The sequence below is a fragment of the Brienomyrus brachyistius genome, chromosome 20 (assembly GCF_023856365.1).
Source record: "Brienomyrus brachyistius isolate T26 chromosome 20, BBRACH_0.4, whole genome shotgun sequence".
NCBI lineage: Eukaryota > Metazoa > Chordata > Actinopteri > Osteoglossiformes > Mormyridae > Brienomyrus > Brienomyrus brachyistius.
The window spans coordinates 858,922-876,987 of NC_064552.1; the positions used below are offsets into that span (position 1 = coordinate 858,922).

The 18,066-nt window shown below is 51.8% G+C and overlaps 1 protein-coding gene and 1 long non-coding RNA gene across 4 annotated transcripts; both read left to right on the forward strand.

Annotated features, from left to right (window-relative positions):
• Positions 1-1,652: 1,652 nt before the first annotated feature.
• Positions 1,653-18,052, forward strand: vwa2 (von Willebrand factor A domain containing 2). 3 transcript variants are annotated; one of them, XM_048987648.1, is made up of 14 exons: positions 1,653-2,015; positions 6,854-6,915; positions 8,034-8,108; positions 9,169-9,302; positions 9,539-9,648; positions 10,107-10,301; positions 12,489-12,622; positions 12,723-12,852; positions 13,936-13,991; positions 14,068-14,175; positions 14,577-15,152; positions 15,604-16,155; positions 17,201-17,377; positions 17,690-18,052. In XM_048987648.1, exons 1-14 carry the CDS (start codon positions 1,987-1,989, stop codon positions 17,803-17,805), a joined length of 2,454 nt encoding a protein of 817 aa, XP_048843605.1. In that variant the 5' UTR covers positions 1,653-1,986; the 3' UTR covers positions 17,806-18,052. The 3 variants fall into 3 exon arrangements, with proteins under 3 accessions (XP_048843605.1, XP_048843606.1, XP_048843607.1); XM_048987649.1 differs by having other exon boundaries at positions 1,654-2,163; XM_048987650.1 differs by having other exon boundaries at positions 1,656-2,015; positions 17,201-17,323.
• Positions 12,869-13,887, forward strand: LOC125715766 (uncharacterized). The gene is made up of 3 exons (XR_007384168.1): positions 12,869-13,132; positions 13,293-13,532; positions 13,573-13,887. It is a non-coding gene; the product is annotated as an uncharacterized LOC125715766 (long non-coding RNA).
• Positions 18,053-18,066: the final 14 nt, after the last annotated feature.

An 18,066-nucleotide genomic window follows, 5' to 3' on the forward strand; every position in this document is an offset into this window, starting at 1 on the left:
TATTTTATCGTAACCGGTTACAGTTGTATCCACCATACACATTTCAGAGGTATAACAAGAATCGCCATGCAATACTACATTTACGTTTATTTAGCAGACGGATTTGACCAAAGCCTCCTCTAAAGTGTGACGAAAATTTTTGTCAAATATGTACGGTCATATTTACATTGCTATTACAAAAAGCCTGCTAGAACGTGTTAGACTTCATGGCTAGTTCGTTCAGAATCACCAATAATTTATCGCAGGTCGTCTAACGTTTTTTTTTCTCATAGAAACCCACCGAAGTGCAGCTTCACTGGACTTCAATGGGTGCGTTCAACTTGGGCAGCTGTCTGCAGCTGACGTGACGTGGAGCGCCATCTGCCGGCGGCTGCAGGGGTGGAGTATAAACTGACTGCTGTCAAGTCGGACTTCTACTCCTCGAATTGTGCGAGACCTGACTGCAATGGCAGCACTGCCAGAAGGGTGTAGATAAATCTACACAAATATCACCTGCATGCATATTACTTCTTTTACAATAAGTACCCCTGATCCCAACTGTTAGCAGTGAAAACAAATAAACTATTGTGTATAGTGGCCCGGTGTAAAAAAAATCTAATACATTTATTAATCCCTCATTTATTCAAAGTTTTTATTGTCATGTACAGAGTACAATGCAATTCTTACTTGAATGGCTTCTTCACAGACTATAGACGATTAAACAAATAAAGCAGCACAACATTACAGTAACTAGCAACAAAACAACTAACTTACGTGTACTATTAAAGCATTTATGTCATTTATTTAAACTTTATTTTACCAGGTAAATTAACAGAAAACCAGTTCTCACTGCTTTATATGCTTTTCAGGAGAAATAGCAGATAATGCATTGGAACTTCTTGGGATACAATCGTCTTGCGTATGACTAAAATCTTCAGCCAATAAGGGCAAAGGTGTGTCGTCACGGAGGCGATTCCAGTTTGTGCAGCAGACTGAGAGGCGCTGCACGAACTGTCTTAAGTCGTCTTGCCCTCGCGAGGTTTTTGTACCATGTGACATGGTGAGGCGTGGTGACGTTCTGCAATGCCGGCTGAAGTCGGACAAAAATCTAACCATAATGCATTGCGTCGGGACCAGAATGCATTGCATTAAGCCAGCGCTGTAAGCGACTGCATCCAATGGCACTTCTGTATTCACTGGGAAAGCTAGATGTTTGTTGGACAAATGCTTCCAAGCGTCATTTCCAGGGAAGTTCAGCGTCTTTGGGGCAGAGGGCGGGCCAGGACGCCGGGCTGCTGCATGATGATTGGCGAAACTGTCAAAGGGGCTGCACCTCTTTTTGATTGACAGCATTTTAAAATTATATTTCGGCATCTGAGCGTTTCAAGTTGATTGTGAGCTAATTATCCTATACCATACAACCAATGCAGCTTCAAATTTATGTCTGTGCAGGGGGGAGAGTTAGACAATCCGCGCAGGCTCCACGGCTGTCTGTCTTTCACGTCTGGACCATGTGTTACAGGTGGACCAGATCGAAGCTCTGCTCCTGCTGTTAGTGGAGCAGATGGGCTGTTTACTAAAGCCCTGAGGGCCGAATAAAGCCCCCCACGAGGGTCTTTCAGTGTTACTGACGTTGGTTTGGAGGTCTCCACTCATGACTTGAAAGGAGTTTTGCACCCTCACATATTTTCCACATTAAACGCTTTAAAATGTCTCAATTTAACTAATTATCCTATACCATACGACCAATGCAGCTTCAAATTTATGTCGGTGGGGGATGTCATAACGCGTGCGTTATTCCAAAGCGGTGCCGGTCAGCACTGGAGCAGAGGCCGTATCACGGTGTCTGATCGGAGCCAGATTCTTCTGGGGGGCGGTTTCTGGTGCAAATAAAGCCGTACTCATAAAGGTTGAGCGGAGCAAAGGAGGAGGCTGGACCTGCCCTGGGGCTGCCTTTGAGTGCTCGGTTGCGCAGACGGAGCAGAACGCCTCCTGGAGCTGGTCCGGATGGGGCAGCTGCCAGTGCCTCCCGCTCGGTCAGTGTGTCTCTGCGTTTGCTGTGTGCGGTGCGCTGTGTAGCGCGCATCTTAGGTACGCGCGGGGGAATCGGACACAAACGAAACTGATCCCCCGAAGACGCCGGGGCGCCTTGAGGGATATGCACGCTTTTGGAGTTTCCTCTTTGTAAGTTCTTCTTTTCCTGATTCCTTTGCGTATGAAGCTTTACACGGGGGTAGCACTGAAGCGTGGGTGCAGGCGGGGAGCTGAATGCGGATACGGCGTCCGAACCGGAGAGTCCCGGTAATTCGGGATGAAAGTGGGACAGACAGAAATGGAGATACCGGGACAGACAGAAGTGGAGATATCCATGGCGCCTTTTCTATTAAACATTTCAACGGATATTAAAGGGGTATAAAACTGTTGAGGACTTGCGTCTCTTCGGACCTGAATCTTTATCGGGGAGACAGGGGAAGCTGCACAGGCGTCTCCGCACTCCGTAACAGGTCTGCCTGGTGTGGGACGCTGCTGACACGCTGCAGCTTGTTTGCGGACCTTCTCCGGGCGGTGCTTTCGCAGCCTCCACAGGAGCTACACCTCCGGCGTTCAGGCGCGCATTAGTTGGGGTGGGAGTCCGGCGCATTGAAACGTCAGTACGGTGCCTAGAGCCGCTTTGGGTGCCTTTGGAGGGTTATCCTACCCGTCAGACTTGCATTTTGGAGAACCGGACTGGAGGTTTTTCTCCTGAAACGTGCGGGGGGCTGGAATTACAGCTAACGTTTCCGATCGATGCCGTGGTCTTTCACCTCCCCTTTATGAAGCCTCGACCCTACCCCCCGGGGGCCTTACTGCAGCAGCAGGGTAGGTGGAGGCTGTAGGCAGGCTGATCTAATTGTAGATATGAAAAGGGCGCAGGAACCTGGTGAAGGTGCTGATGGATGTTCAGCCTTTAGAGGAATGAACCCCGGTGTGGGGCAGGTGTAGCCCTAGGGGTGAAGGTCTGCTTCGAGGCTTTGCTGGGGGACTAACCTTAGTCTAGCTGCTGATTGCTAACTTAAGGTTTGTGTGTAAATGGTTATATGCTGTGGACTGAAATGAATAAATATTTCAGTGTTTGTTCTATTTTAGTTTTGAAATTGAAGGAGTGATAGTCAAATGCTTGGAAAAGCATGTAACCCCCTCCCCACTCCTGTGTTTGAAGGGGGGTGAGATCAGAGAAACAGGCTGACATGGGGGACCCTAATTAATCCCTCATTTTCTGAATGCTCCAGTGCTCAAAAGTAAGGGGAAGCCAGTGCCCCAGAGATGCTAATCAGCAGGTGACTTGTGGGGGAGGGGGGCACTGGGGACAAAGACCCCCCTCTCTGCAGCTACATTTATGAAAGCTGATCGCCTGCCTCTCACTCTTATCTGCGACTTGAACTCACATTGTGGAAATGGAACATGGTCATCTTTTGCGAGATTACTGGGTAGTGGACTTCTCCAGGCATGCTCCGCCTCCACAATGCCCTGTCCCCATTGAGATCTGCCCCCAAAAGCATAGCCTGTAAATGTACCCTGTTTCCAAACTGACTTACTACAAACTTAGTAGTAAGGCTGATATAGTAACTGTAATATCAGCCTATGCTTTTGAGGGCGGATCTTAATGGGGGTTTAAATGCAGGTCAGTTACAGGGTGTTAATGTTCTGAAACGCTGGTCGGTCACAGGGTGTAAATGTGCTGAAACGCCGTTCGGTCACAGGGTGTAAATGTGCTGAAACGCCGTTCGGTCACAGGGTGTAAATGTGCTGAAACGCAGGTCGGTTTCAGGGTGTGAATGTGCGGTAAACGCAGGTTGGTTACAGGGTGTAAATGTGCTGAAACGTAGGTCGGTTACAGGGTGTTAATGTGCTGAAACGTAGGTCGGTTACAGGGTGTTAATGTGCTGAAACGTAGGTCGGTTACAGGGTGTTAATGTGCTGAAACGCAGGTCGGTCACGGTGTAAATGTGCGATAAACGCCGTTCGGTCACAGAGTGTAAATGTGCGGTAAACGCAGGTCGGTCTCGGAGTGTAAATGTGCGGTAAACGCAGGTCGGTCTCGGAGTGTAAATGTGCGGTAAACGTAGGTCGGTCTCGGAGTGTAAATGTGCGGTAAACGCAGGTCGGTCTCGGAGTGTAAATGTGCGGTAAACGCAGGTCGGTCTCGGAGTGTAAATGTGCGGTAAACGCAGGTCGGTCTCGGAGTGTAAATGTGCGGTAAACGCAGGTCGGTCTCGGAGTGTACTTGCACTGTGGCGTGGTGTCTTGTGGCTTCTTTGAGAATCTAATTCTTTCTCTTCCTGGACTTTGATGTGGTAACGGGGCAGCCACAGCACCAGACATACTTCCTGAATCTCCTCAGATGTTGATCTGGGAGCAATGCTGCCCCCCCTCTCCCCAAGCCATCATGGGATTTTACTATTATACTGTCATAGTTCTGTTCCCTCAGACAGCTCAACACCATACAGGCAGCTAAAATTACTCCAGTATTTTAAAAGCATTTTATAAAAATTTATAAATATACCATTATTAATGATATTAATCTAAATCGCAATGAACTGACCGTGGGGCTGTTAGAACCTGCACAGCTGCAAAGCCATGTCCTTCACCCTTCAAGCTTTGAAAATGCTCCCTTCTTTTTGCTGACATGCTTTCTGAAGTCTGCCTCCTGATAAGAGCACTTATCAAGACCGGCGATAAGAGTCCCTGGGCTCATGCTCACCCTTAAAGCCGAGATTCGCCCAGATGATTTGTCTGCTTCACTGGGCTGCCAACATAATCGCTTTGTTACTCACCCTGAGATGGTGCATCCAATCGGCACCTGGGTGACATGCAGACCCTGGGCTGGAGTGACACTGTCCCTCGGGCTGATCGCACAGGAAGCGAGTGATTCCAGTGTGTCACCCCGGGCTGGAGTGACACTGTCCCTCGGGCTGATCGCACAGGAAGCGAGTGATTCCAGTGTGTGACCCCGGGCTGGAGTGACACTGTCCCTCGGGCTGATCGCACAGGAAGCGAGTGATTCCAGTGTGTCACCCCGGGCTGGAGTGACACTGTTCCTCGGGCTGATCGCACAGGAAGCGAGTGATTCCAGTGTGTCACCCCGGGCTGGAGTGACACTGTTCCTCGGGCTGATCGCACAGGAAGTGAGTGATTCCAGTGTGTCACCCCGGGCTGGAGTGACACTGTCCCTCGGGCTGATCGCACAGGAAGCGAGTGATTCCAGTGTGTGACCCCGGGCTGGAGTGACACTGTCCCTCGGGCTGATCGCACAGGAAGCGAGTGATTCCAGTGTGTCACCCCGGGCTGGAGTGACACTGTCCCTCGGGCTGATCGCACAGGAAGCGAGTGATTCCAGTGTGTGACCCCGGGCTGGAGTGACACTGTCCCTCGGGCTGATCGCACAGGAAGCGAGTGATTCCAGTGTGTCACCCCGGGCTGGAGTGACACTGTCCCTCGGGCTGATCGCACAGGAAGCGAGTGATTCCAGTGTGTCACCCCGGGCTGGAGTGACACTGTCCCTCGGGCTGATCGCACAGGAAGCGAGTGATTCCAGTGTGTCACCCCGGGCTGGAGTGACACTGTCCCTCGGGCTGATCGCACAGGAAGCGAGTGATTCCAGTGTGTCACCCCGGGCTGGAGTGACACTGTTCCTCGGGCTGATCGCACAGGAAGCGAGTGATCCCAGTGTGTCACCCCGGGCTGGAGTGACACTGTCCCTCGGGCTGATCGCACAGGAAGCGAGTGATTCCAGTGTGTCACCCCGGGCTGGAGTGACACTGTCCCTCGGGCTGATCGCACAGGAAGCGAGTGATTCCAGTGTGTCACCCCGGGCTGGAGTGACACTGTCCCTCGGGCTGATCGCACAGGAAGCGAGTGATTCCAGTGTGTCACCCCGGGCTGGAGTGACACTGTTCCTCGGGCTGATCGCACAGGAAGTGAGTGATCCCAGTGTGTCACCCCGGGCTGGAGTGACACTGTCCCTCGGGCTGATCGCACAGGAAGCGAGTGATTCCAGTGTGTCACCCCGGGCTGGAGTGACACTGTTCCTCGGGCTGATCGCACAGGAAGTGAGTGATCCCAGTGTGTCACCCCGGACTGGAGTGACACTGTTCCTCGGGCTGATCGCACAGGAAGTGAGTGATCCCAGTGTGTCACCCCGGGCTGGAGTGACACTGTTCCTCGGGCTGATCGCACAGGAAGTGAGTGATCCCAGTGTGTCACCCCGGGCTGGAGAGACTCTGTCCCTCAGGCTGATCGCACAGGAAGTGAGTGATTCCAGTGTGTCACCCTGGGCTGGAGAGACTCTGTCCCTCAGGCTTATCTCCCGATGCCAACATTTCCTCTGGCCAGAGACCTGCACTCCTTGGATGTTCACCACACGAGCCGGTGATAACGGGCGTATTGGTGTTGCCAGCATGCTGCTATTTTAATTTCCTGGCTGGTGCTTTGAAGTTCTCTGCCCCGGACCCCTGCTCCTGGGGAGTTTATGGCCTTGCAGGCGGGTTGTGTGGACCATCTGACCCAGGTTCAGTTTGGGCTATACGAGGAGCCCTTGGCTCAGATGCTGGATTTAGCAGATGAGCAGAAGAAGACTCTACACTCTATGGCAGAGGTGGATGGTTCAGGTCCAGAAAGTAAAAATCCAGCCCAAGTTTTGTTTTGACCAACCACTTGAGTATAAAGAATCACAGTCATGGAGTGCCCCACTGCTTAGTTATCTTGCTTTGGATTTTTACTTTCTGGACCTGAACTGTCCACCTCTATCTGTGTGTGCCAGTGCGGAAACATATTGGCCCTGTTGGGGGATGGAGTAGCTTTAGTATTTCAGTGGCTTCTCATCTGTTTGTCACAGATTTCCCACAATGCAGCTGTCCAGCCAGCTCGTCCTCCTCATTACACTCCTGATGATTAGAGGTAAGTCACCTTGACATACCAAAGACATAGAGGTCATTTTACAGCAATTGCCAGCTCTGCAGACCGATCTTGCCCGCATTGACATGCTAGAAACAGGGTGAAGTTTCCAGAGGTTTCATTCGCTCACTGATCTGATGAAGTGCTGGATATAGTCTCCATTCACACGGGCAGGCGGTGCTCTGCTCCTCCACCAGGCCTCCTGTTTGGACCTCCTGTCCTAAGTGTGCTTTTCTGTGTGGTGCCTCACACAGGAAGGCTTTTGGGCTCTACAGAGGTCTTCAGTAATGGATGTTTATGGATGGGGGGGGTCCATTCAAAGTCGGCCTCCACATGAATTTGTTCTATAAAACAAACGTCAGGAATGACACCAATTACATTGCTAGGGAACTTTCTCCATGAGTCCCCCCCCGCACACATACCACAGGGCTCCGTAAGTGATCCTGAGAAATGGCCCCCTTCAGCCCCGTGGAGGGGTTAATCAGCAAGGTCCACACCCGCAGGGGCAGCCCATGCGAGCCTGAAGCCTTTGTCTGCCAGCTCTGCAGAGGGTCCTGCCATAAAGTGCCCATTCACCCATCCCTGGTGTCCCCCCCCCCCCCCACCATGTCTCCTGGCTGCTTTAACCCCTCTGACTGCCACTACGTATTTACTCCCCCCTCGCCCCGTGCATTTCACCAGGTCTTATTACCCATCCCACTACATTACCCTGGGTTTTCTGCCCTGGCCCACCCCCCCCCCCCCCCCCCCCCCAACTGCCAATGGGAGTTTCGGCTGAAATCTGATGTTCACTGTTTTTCTGAGTAACAGCTGCAGTGAGAATGGCTTTGCTCAGGGGGGCCCTGGACAGCCCTCCATACCCCTCAGCCTATAGCATTGTGTCAGTGTAGGAATGTGAAATATCCTGGCGTTTCCAGGATTTACAGAGCTGCCCCGAGGGGGGGGGGGGGGGGGGTTTGTTCGCCATAAAAATGGGGATCCATGGGAGAGTTCTAGAGGATCTGATCAGGTGTCAGCTGTAGCAGACAGCTGGAAACCCACAGATGTGCCCCGCCCCCTTTGCTCCATTACTGTCTGCTTAAACATGATGAATAGAAGTGAAGGTGCAGTGTCATTCACAGCGTGGACTGGTCTCTGCGTTCTGGACATGCAGACCAACCAGGAGACCATCATGAAGATCAGCTCGGCTGGAGCGTGTGAGTAGCTGATGATGGGTTCAGCAGTGAGGGGGTTAACTGGGAGGAGCTGTCTGAGAAGACAGTGTGAATTTTCTCATCAAGTGGGGTGTGATCTGATTGGATGGTACATATCTATGGAGGCCTAAGAACATAAGAAATGTACAAAGGAGAGGAGGCCATTCGGCCCATCAAGCTCGTTTGGGGAGAAGTTAAATATTAGCTCAGAGTTGTTAATATCTTATCTAGCTCTGATTTAAAGGAACCCGGGGTTTTAGCCTGCACTGCACCAGCAGGAAGACTATTCCATACTCTAACTACACGCTGTGTAAAGAAGTGCTTCCTCAGATTCATTTTAAAATGTTTTCCTGCTAATTTCCACTTATGGCCATGAGTTCTAGTATTTAAACTAATACTGAAATAGCCATTTGGCTGAACAGCATCCAGACCTGTTAGAATCGTATATACCTGGATCATGTCCCCCCTTAGTCTCCTTTGATCGAGGCTGAACAGATTCAGCTCAGCTAACCTCTCCTCATAGGACAGGTAGTGTTTCTGCTCTGAGTGAATGGTAATTCTTTGGGGTTGTGTGAAAGTGAGGCTACGCGCTGGTTTGTGGGAGGTGTGTGCGTGTCCAGACTTTATCTTTGTGCAGTTGCTGGAGATGCGTGTTGTAGCCTGGTAGCTACACGGCTTAAAATCTCAGCCATTCAAGCACTGACATGCCCCCCCCCCCTGCTTTATTGTAGTTCCTCTGGCCGCTGACGCCTCATTCCTCCAGGCCTGTTTGTCCCCAGTGTTTCTCTCTCTGCTCCTAACTGGCCTATGCTTGTGGATCTCTCTGTCTGTCTGTCTCTGTCTGTCTGTCTCTGTCTGTCTGTCTCTGTCTGTCTGTCTCTGTCTGTCTGTCTCTGTCTGTCTCTCTGTCCTCATCTGTCCTCATCCCTCTTCCCTTTTCTGTCCCCACCACCTTGCCATCTCTGTCCCTGTCTTCCTCTCTATCCGCTTCCCTGCCTCTTGTCCCCTTCTCTGTCCCTGTACCTGCTCCCTTCCCATCGCTGTCCTTGTCCCATCCTTGCAGTGATGCAGTGCTCCGCCGTGCTGGACCTCCTCTTCTTAATGGACGGCTCTCACAGTGTGGGAAAGGGCAGCTTTGAGCGGTCCAAACACTTTGCTCTCACCGCTTGTGCAGGCTTGGACGTGGGCCCAGATAAGGTGAGGCATAGCGTGTGTGTGTGGGGGGCGGCATGGTGGTGCAGTGGTTAGCACTACTGACTGGGACCCGGCTTCGAGTCTCCGCCTGGGTTACACGTGTGCGGAGTTTGCATGTATGTATGTGTATATGTGTGTATGTATATATGTGTGTATGTGTGTATGTATATATGTGTGTGTGAGAGAGAGAGAGATGCCGTGCAGGAGCACCCTGGGATGTTACAGAAGTCTCCTTTCAGGTGAGAGTGGGGGTCATGCAGTACAGCTCAGCCCCCCGGCTGGAGGTGTCACTGGATAGCCACCGTACCAGGGAGGGCGTGGTCAAGCACCTGAAGAAGATTCCATACAGGTACTGCATGTGTGTCTGCATATCTGTGTGTGTGCATGCGTCTGTGTGTCTGTATATCTGTGCGTGTGTGTGTGGATTATGTTTATATTACATTGTGCGAGACATTTTGTCCCCACAATGTAAATAAAAAAGACTGTCATTTTGATATTGTGGGGGCGATTTTCAGGTGTGTGTGTGTGTCTTGCGGCTGCACTCAGCGGCATGTCGACAGTCCTCCCTTGCAGCTGGACATCACCCAGCATGCCATGGGGCCCGCAGCTGTGGCGCTCTTGTGTTTTCCGGACATTCCTGCTCATTCTAAACCCAGCATGAAATCAGTGGTCGAATCCGCACAAGTGACTCGGGGCTTGTGAAGGAGTGATGGTTTAAAGTTAGTGAACCAGGAGAATGTTGGGGGTGGGTACACTGAGGGGGCAGGAGGGGTGGGGGGTTAACCCTAACTCTTTGCCCTCCCCCAGGGGTGGCAGCACTCAGACGGGCCTGGCACTGAAGTACATCCTACGGAAGGGCTTCCCTGGGGGACGTAATGGCACCGCCCCTCGCGTGCTGGTCCTGCTGTCCGACGGCAGGTCCCAGGGCGACCCAGAGCCGTCGGCAGCCGAGCTGAAGCAGGCCGGAGTCACCATCTTTGCCGTGGGGGTGCGCTATCCCAGGTGGGTGTGTGCGCGTGCATATGTGTCCCCACACATACTGTGACACCTAAAGAGTTTTGGTCAGGTACCTGTCTTCTCATTGGCTGGAGTGGGTGAAACAGAATAGCCAATAAGGTGGAATACTCGAGTGACGACCTTTGACCTCACCGACCCCTGTCTACTGGCTCTGGATGGTGCTGGCTGTCATGTGTCTGAATGAAGAGCTTCCTTTGGCTGGCAGTCAGAGCTGCACCATCTTACTGCCCCACTTCCCCGGGGGGTTAGGATTAGGATTAGATATGCAGCCTCACTTCTCAGCCACACCGCATTCACAACTGCTTCTGTGGAGAATGCGATTGGCCTGGTGGAGCAGCTGAGGACCATGACACCTCCTTTGGAGACTGGAGTGTTTCGGATGACTGTCATGTGGAATCTGCCTTGAATGTGTGGAGCTGTAGCACCCCCTACCTGCTACCATCTGAATTTTATTTGAACTTTTATTTGAACTTCTTTTGAACTTTTCTGAGGATGAGAACTTGCAGAAATGTAAAAACTTATTGTTTGCCTGTGGGTGTGTTTATAGTGATTCATCTGATATTCCCTATGGGCCAGCAAGAAGCTACACAGTCAGCTTGTTGGGGTGTTAAAGCTGGCTTTTCCCCGTGTGAAGGTGTTTAACACCCCACATGGAAAAGGGCGTCCAAACACCTTCACACGGGGAAAGGCCAGCTTTAACACCCCACATGGAAAAGGGCGTCCAAACACCTTCACACGGGGAAAGGCCAGCTTTAACACCCCACATGGAAAAGGGCGTCCAAACACCTTCACACGGGGAAAGGCCAGCTTTAACACCCCACATGGAAAAGGGCGTCCAAACACCTTCACACGGGGAAAGGCCAGCTTTAACACCCCACATGGAAGAGGGCGTCCAAACACCTTCACACGGGGAAAGGCCAGCTTTAACACCCCACATGGAAGAGGGCGTCCAAACACCTTCACACGGGGAAAGGCCAGCTTTAACACCCCACATGGAAAAGGGCGTCCAAACACCTTCACACGGGGAAAGGCCAGCTTTAACACCCCACATGGAAAAGGGCGTCCAAACACCTTCACACGGGGAAAGGCCAGCTTTAACACCCCACATGGAAAAGGGCGTCCAAACGCCTAAAAAGTATTTAATACTGAATTAGCCATTTGGCTGAACAGCATCCAGACCTGTTAGAATCTTATATACCTGGATCATGTCCCCCCTTAGTCTCCTTTGCTCGAGGCTAAACAGATTCAGCTCAGCTAACCTCTCCTCATAAGACATTCCTCTAAGACCAGGAATCCTTTCCAAGGCAGCAATGTCCTTCTTAAGGTATGGTGATCAAACCTGCACACAATATTCTAGGTGGGGTCTTGCCAAGGAATTATATAATCGTATCATCACTTCCCTTGACTTAAACTCCCTACACCTAGAGATATAACCCAACATCATATTGGCCTTTTTATTGCTTCCCCACACTGGCAAGAGTGGGACATGGAAGCATCAACATTCACACCGAGGTCTTTCTCGTAATCAGCTACCTTTATTTCAATGGAACCCATAAAATATCTGTACTTTATATTTCTGCTCCCTGCATGGATTACCTTACATTTATCTACGTTAAATTCCATCCACCAGGTATCAGCCCAGACGCAAATTAAATCCAGATCCCGTTGTAGCCTCTCTGCTGCTAGATCAGTATCTGCTACACCACCCACCTTTGTGTTGTCTGCAAATTTAACCAGTTTACTGTATGTATTGGTGTCAATATCATTAATGTAAATTAGGAACAGTAGTGGTCCTAAAATTGAACCCTGTGGTACCCCACTATGAATGCAGGCCCACTGTGACATTGTGCCTCTTATAACTACTCGCTGCTTCCTGTCTGTTAACCAGTTTTCAATCCAAGCTGCTATAGTTCCTAAAATCCCTGCAGCTTTGAGCTTCTGGAAATCTAAGTAGATCACATCGTAGGCCTTTTTGTGATCAATTTCTCTTGTAGCTTCCTCAAAGAACTCAAGTAAATTAGTTAAACAGGACCTACCTCTCTGGAATCCATGTTGGCCATTCCTCAGAATGTTATTTGAATCCAGGTGATCTACCATTTCCACTTGGATTATAGCTTCCATTTGTTTTCCAGTTATGCAAGTTAAACTGATTGAACACCCCGCGTTCTCCAGGTGGGAGGAGCTTGACGCCCTGGCCAGCATCCCCGCTGAGCAGCATGTCCTGTTTGCTGAGCATGCCCATGACGGGGTTAACGGCCTCTTCAGCGCTCTGTCTGCTGCCAACATCTGCTCTGCCGTACCACCAGGTAAAGGGTCAAAGATCATCGCACCCAAACCACATGGACGGGGGAAAACACAGCTGCACCCAAATTATCAGACCTGTCACCTTTGCCCTGTGCTTCTCAGGGTGCTTGGTTCAGACCCATCCCTGTGTGCTTAAAACCCTGGACACAGTCAAAGAGCTACAGGGGAGCTTCACATGCTGGAAGGGATCCAAGGGCTTCGCAGTCTCCACTGCTGTTTGCCCTTACTACAGGTAAGTGCACACTCGGCTTCCTCCCTCATATTTACTACAGGCGAGTGCGCACTCGGCTTCCTCCCCCATATTTACTACAGGTAAGTGCACACTCGGCTTCCTCCCTCATATTTACTACAGGTAAGTGCACACTCGGCTTCCTCCCTCATATTCACTACAGGTGAGTGCACACTCGGCGTCCTCCCTCATATTTACTACAGGCGAGTGCGCACTCGGCTTCCTCCCCCATATTTACTACAGGTAAGTGCACACTCGGCTTCCTCCCCCATATTTACTACAGGTGAGTGCACACTCGGCTTCCTCCCTCATATTTACTACAGGTAAGTGCACACTCGGCTTCCTCCCTCATATTCACTACAGGTGAGTGCACACTCGGCGTCCTCCCTCATATTCACTACAGGCGAGTGCGCACTCGGCTTCCTCCCCCATATTTACTACAGGTAAGTGCACACTCGGCTTCCTCCCTCATATTCACTACAGGTGAGTGCACACTCGGCGTCCTCCCTCATATTTACTACAGGTGAGTCCACACTCGGCGTCCTCCCTCATATTTACTACAGGTGAGTGCACACTCGGCGTCCTCCCTCATATTTACTACAGGTGAGTGCACACTCGGCTTCCTCCCTCATATTTACTACAGGCGAGTGCACACTCGGCTTCCTCCCTCATATTTACTACAGGTGAGTGCACACTCGGCTTCCTCCCTCATATTTACTACAGGCGAGTGCACACTCGGCTTCCTCCCTCATATTTACTACAGGCGAGTGCACACTCGGCTTCCTCCCTCATATTTACTACAGGCGAGTGCACACTCGGCTTCCTCCCTCATATTTACTACAGGCGAGTGCACACTCGGCTTCCTCCCTCATATTTACTACCCTTGTGCATATAGCTTGTAACAGGTGTCACCTAGCTAAGTGTATGCATGATTCACAATAAAAAGTACCACAGCACAGGGCTCAACAATGCAGAGAGGCCTCAGTGCAGTGATACAGTGACACAGGGAATACACCCAGTCTGTGTCACCATTCTGGGGTACTGTGCACCTCTGTGTGCCGCCACTAGCTTGTCTTTCTCTCTCAGGTGGAGCAGAGTTTACAGGAAACGCTGGATGTCCTGCCACCGAGCTGTGTGCCCAGGTCAGCCTTGTACATGACGGTCTCTGTGTGCTATATTTGAAGGACTGTGTTTAACACGCCCCCTCTCCCCTCCCAGACCCCTGTGACTCCGCCCCCTGCCAGAATGGGGGCACCTGTGTGTCTGAGGGGCCCCAACAGTACCGGTGTAATTGCCCCCCAGGCTTTGGGGGTGACCCCACTTGTGGTGAGATCTCCTGGGGAGGGTTCTCTGGGGGGTGTTTTGCTGGGTAGCTCCACCCCCCCCCCCTTATTGTCAGACACCCTGTAGCTGAATCTGTCCCCGTGGACTGACTGCATCACCCTATTAAGCTTCCAGGAGGGGTGTGACTCTGTGGGTTAGGACCCTGGCCATGATCGGAAGGTTGCTGGTTTGAATCCCGTGGCCAACGCAGTGATCATATCAGTGTTGGGCCCTTACCTTTGAAAGTGCCCTGAAGATACCTGACTGAGCATGTGCTGTGACCCTGGGAATCAATGTGGCTGCTCTCCTACACACCTAGAGGCCAAAAGATGGCATTGTCTCCTTGTGCTCATATTCCCCCCGTTCTGGCGTGTATCTAAATGCCTGCCCACACCTGCCCCCAGCCCCAAGGTTCGTCCTCGACTGCAACGTGGACCTGCTCTTCCTGGTGGAGAACAGCGCCCCTCTGGGCATGGAGGGCTTCCTGCGCTTCCAGTCCTTTCTGAAGCGCTTCATCCAGGCTGTGCTGGGCTCCGACTCCCCCGTCAATGTGGGCCTGGCGCAGTACAGCGACCGGGTGATGATGGTGGTGCCAGTGGGGAAGCCCAACATGGGTGAACTCCTGCGGGCGGTGGAGCGGCTGCAGCCTGGCAACGGTCTGGCCCGCACAGGGGCAGCCCTCCGCCACGCAGCCCAGCACGGCTTCCCCAGCACGCCGGTGTTTGCCGATGTGCGTGACGACTTGCCTCGCGTTGTGGTGCTGCTCACCGGCTCCCCGTCCTCTGACCCGGTGGAGGAGCCTGCCCGCTACGTTCGTGACAATGAGGTCTTCCTCATCGCCGTGGGCCCAGACACGCTGAGGGCACAGCTCACCAATATCACGGCGAACGCCCACCGCGTCATCACCTACAGCTCCCCTGGTGGCCTGGAGGCCAAAGTGCCTGAGTTGCAGGCCAAGATCTGCAGTGTGGACAGCCAAGGTGGGGCACCTCAAGGTCACGGGTTTGAGTCCTAGGGTTTTATCCGTGAGATGCTTTATGGTTTACAATGATCTGCAATGTAAATGGGTAGAAGTTCTTTATGTCAGTGATCCTTCCGGTGCTTATTTCGGTCAGGGTAGCGGGGGTGGGGGGTTGCATCGCAAGCTCCACACATAGCGTGGTGGTGGGATTTGAACCTATAACCTGGGGGTGTGAAACCAGAGTGGTGTATCCTGTGCCAGTCATGTCAGTCTGCTTGAATAAAATAAGTTCATAATAAGTTGGGAACTTGCCCTTTTCCAGGGGAATCACAGCAGCCTTTAGTGATCCTTGAATGATAAGTAAAGCTAGGCTTCAGTGAACTAGTAACCCAGTTGAGTTAATCCCCGAGCTCTGGCGCCCACTTCAGGGCTGGTGGGTCCAGGGTTTTAACTCCATGTCTTCTCTGCAGGATGCACGGAGCAGGCCTTGGACCTAATCCTGGTTTTGGATGCTTCTGAGGCTGTGGGCCGGGAGAACTTCGTGCATCTCCAGGAGTTTGTGCGCAGTGTCTCTGTGCAGTTCGATGTGAACCGCGACGTGGTCCAGATCGCGCTGGTGACATTCGGGCGCCGATCGGTCACTGCCTTCCAGCTGGACAGCCATGCGTCGGGCTCTGCTGTGCTGCGGGCCGTAGGCAAAGCCGCCTATCAGGGCGGCCCGGCGTCCACGGGCAGCGCCCTGCTGCACGTCCGTGCCGAGCTGCTGAGTGTAGCCCGGGGTGCGCGGCCCGGCGTACCTAAGGCCGTGGTGCTGCTGACGGACGGCGCAGGTGCCGAAGACGCGGGTGTGCCCGCGCAGAAGATCCGCGACGACGGCGTGTCTGTGTTCGTCGTTGGCATCGGGGACATGCAGAGCGACGGCTTGCTGCGCATTGCTGCCTCCCAGGATCATGTGATCTCTGTGCCATTCTATGAGGAGCTCAAGTACTACGATGAAGTGTTGGTGCACATGCTGTGTGCAGGTCTGTGTCTACATGTGTGTACATATGTGTGCATGTACAGTACTGTGCAAAAGTCTTACAGCCAAAGAATATTTTGTTTAAAGGATCATTATACTGGTGTAAAACTGTAATATTATGCTTGTCAAAGCAATACATCCGTGAATCCGTAAATAAAACATGCTCCCACTAGCATGTTATATATCTCATTGACTTTTTAAACGAATGAAGTTAATGAATTAATTGAGCTGGTGGTGAAATTTAATAAATGCGTGGAACGGCTGAGGTGCCCCTGAGGAGCAGTTTGGGAACTGAAGCAGTTCTTCTAGCCAACTAGATATCTGTGACTTTTTGGACAACAGAAGACACTCTTGCTAGTTTGATGTTTCTCCTAACTTGCATATGTTCTAATGTTAAATTGTGGTTTTTGTTCTGAGAAAATGTGGACTTAGTACCCAGTTAAACAACTTCAAACATTTGACAGCCGTAAACTTTTGCACAGTACTTTGTGTACATATGTATGTGTGTGTGTATAGTAGACTGTGATTTGTTTAATTTAATCTTGGAAATACAGTTCAGTCACAGACACACACATACCACCATTTCACAATGGATCACTGCAGAAACATCCTATTTTCTGATGAAGATTGAGATGTTTAAGACCTCATTGAACATGTATGGAGGCTCTTGAAGACCAAGAAAGTTAAGCATTCAGTAACATGCTGAGATGCTCTTTGGAACGTGCTGGGGTGACCGGCGGGGGGGGGGGGGGGGGGCAGTGTGTTTGCACAATGTCATCGCCAGCCGGGGTGCACCCTGTGAAATACTAAAATTGTGGAATTCGTGTGAATTTTTTTCAGTGATTCAACTAATCAAATTGCTGTGCTGATAATATAATTTGTAATGAACAATTTATTTAGAAGAGAAGGCAAAGTACACACATTTGGTCTCAGTAGACAGTGGACTCTATTGTATGTGTGTGCATGTACGTACACGGTTATATGTGTATGTGTGCGTACACGGTTATATGTGCATTACATGCATCTCTCCCCCCCCCCCCCCCCCGCAGTTGCCCGACGGCCTGTGAATCTGTGCAGGCCGAACCCGTGCATGAATGATGGGATCTGTGTCCTCCGTGGAAGCGGCTACCACTGCGAGTGCCATGGCTGGGAGGGACTGCACTGCGAGAGCCGTGAGTACCCCCACCCGCGTGTCTGGGATTGGGAGAGGCCGCACTGCGAGAGCCGTGAGTACCCCCACCCGCGTGTCTGGGATTGGGAGAGGCCGCACTGCGAGAGCCGTGAGTACCCCCACCCGCGTGTCTGGGATTGGGAGAGGCCGCACTGCGAGAGCCGTGAGTACCCCCACCCGCTTGTCTGGGATTGGGAGAGGCCGCACTGCGAGAGCCATGAGTACCCCCACCTGCGTGACTGGGGATTGCTGAGGTTTAGCGTGATTATCTTGCAGCATCCATGCTGATGCAGTGCAGGGGGTTTACAGCCAGGTGGCAGTGTTGAGTTATGAGTTTGACCAGTGTGTGTGCCTGCGCCCTCTGCAGGTTCAATGCGGCCCCCAAAACGCGGTGACCTCCCCCATCCTGCAGGGCTCAGACGATCCCAGAGGAAAAGGCACGTCCAGCGGCACGCTAGGAGGCGTAGTGCCTCGCAGGACTGAAGGCACCGAGCTGGAAGCACTCGCCATCGCCCCGGGGGTCGCAACTCTGTCTTTCGTGACCATTGGGACAGCTGTGCCCCTCCTCCATCTACATTTGCCCATTACTCGCCTGCGCTGGGTGCTGATTGGCTGCTTGGGGTCCACCTCCCGCCTCTCGCACCAGTGCTGTATACTGTTACGTATTTATTCTGTGCTTAGCCACTGTAGCCTTCCTCTGTACACACATTAAAGTTCCTTGTTTTCTAGAGCTGCGATTGTTTT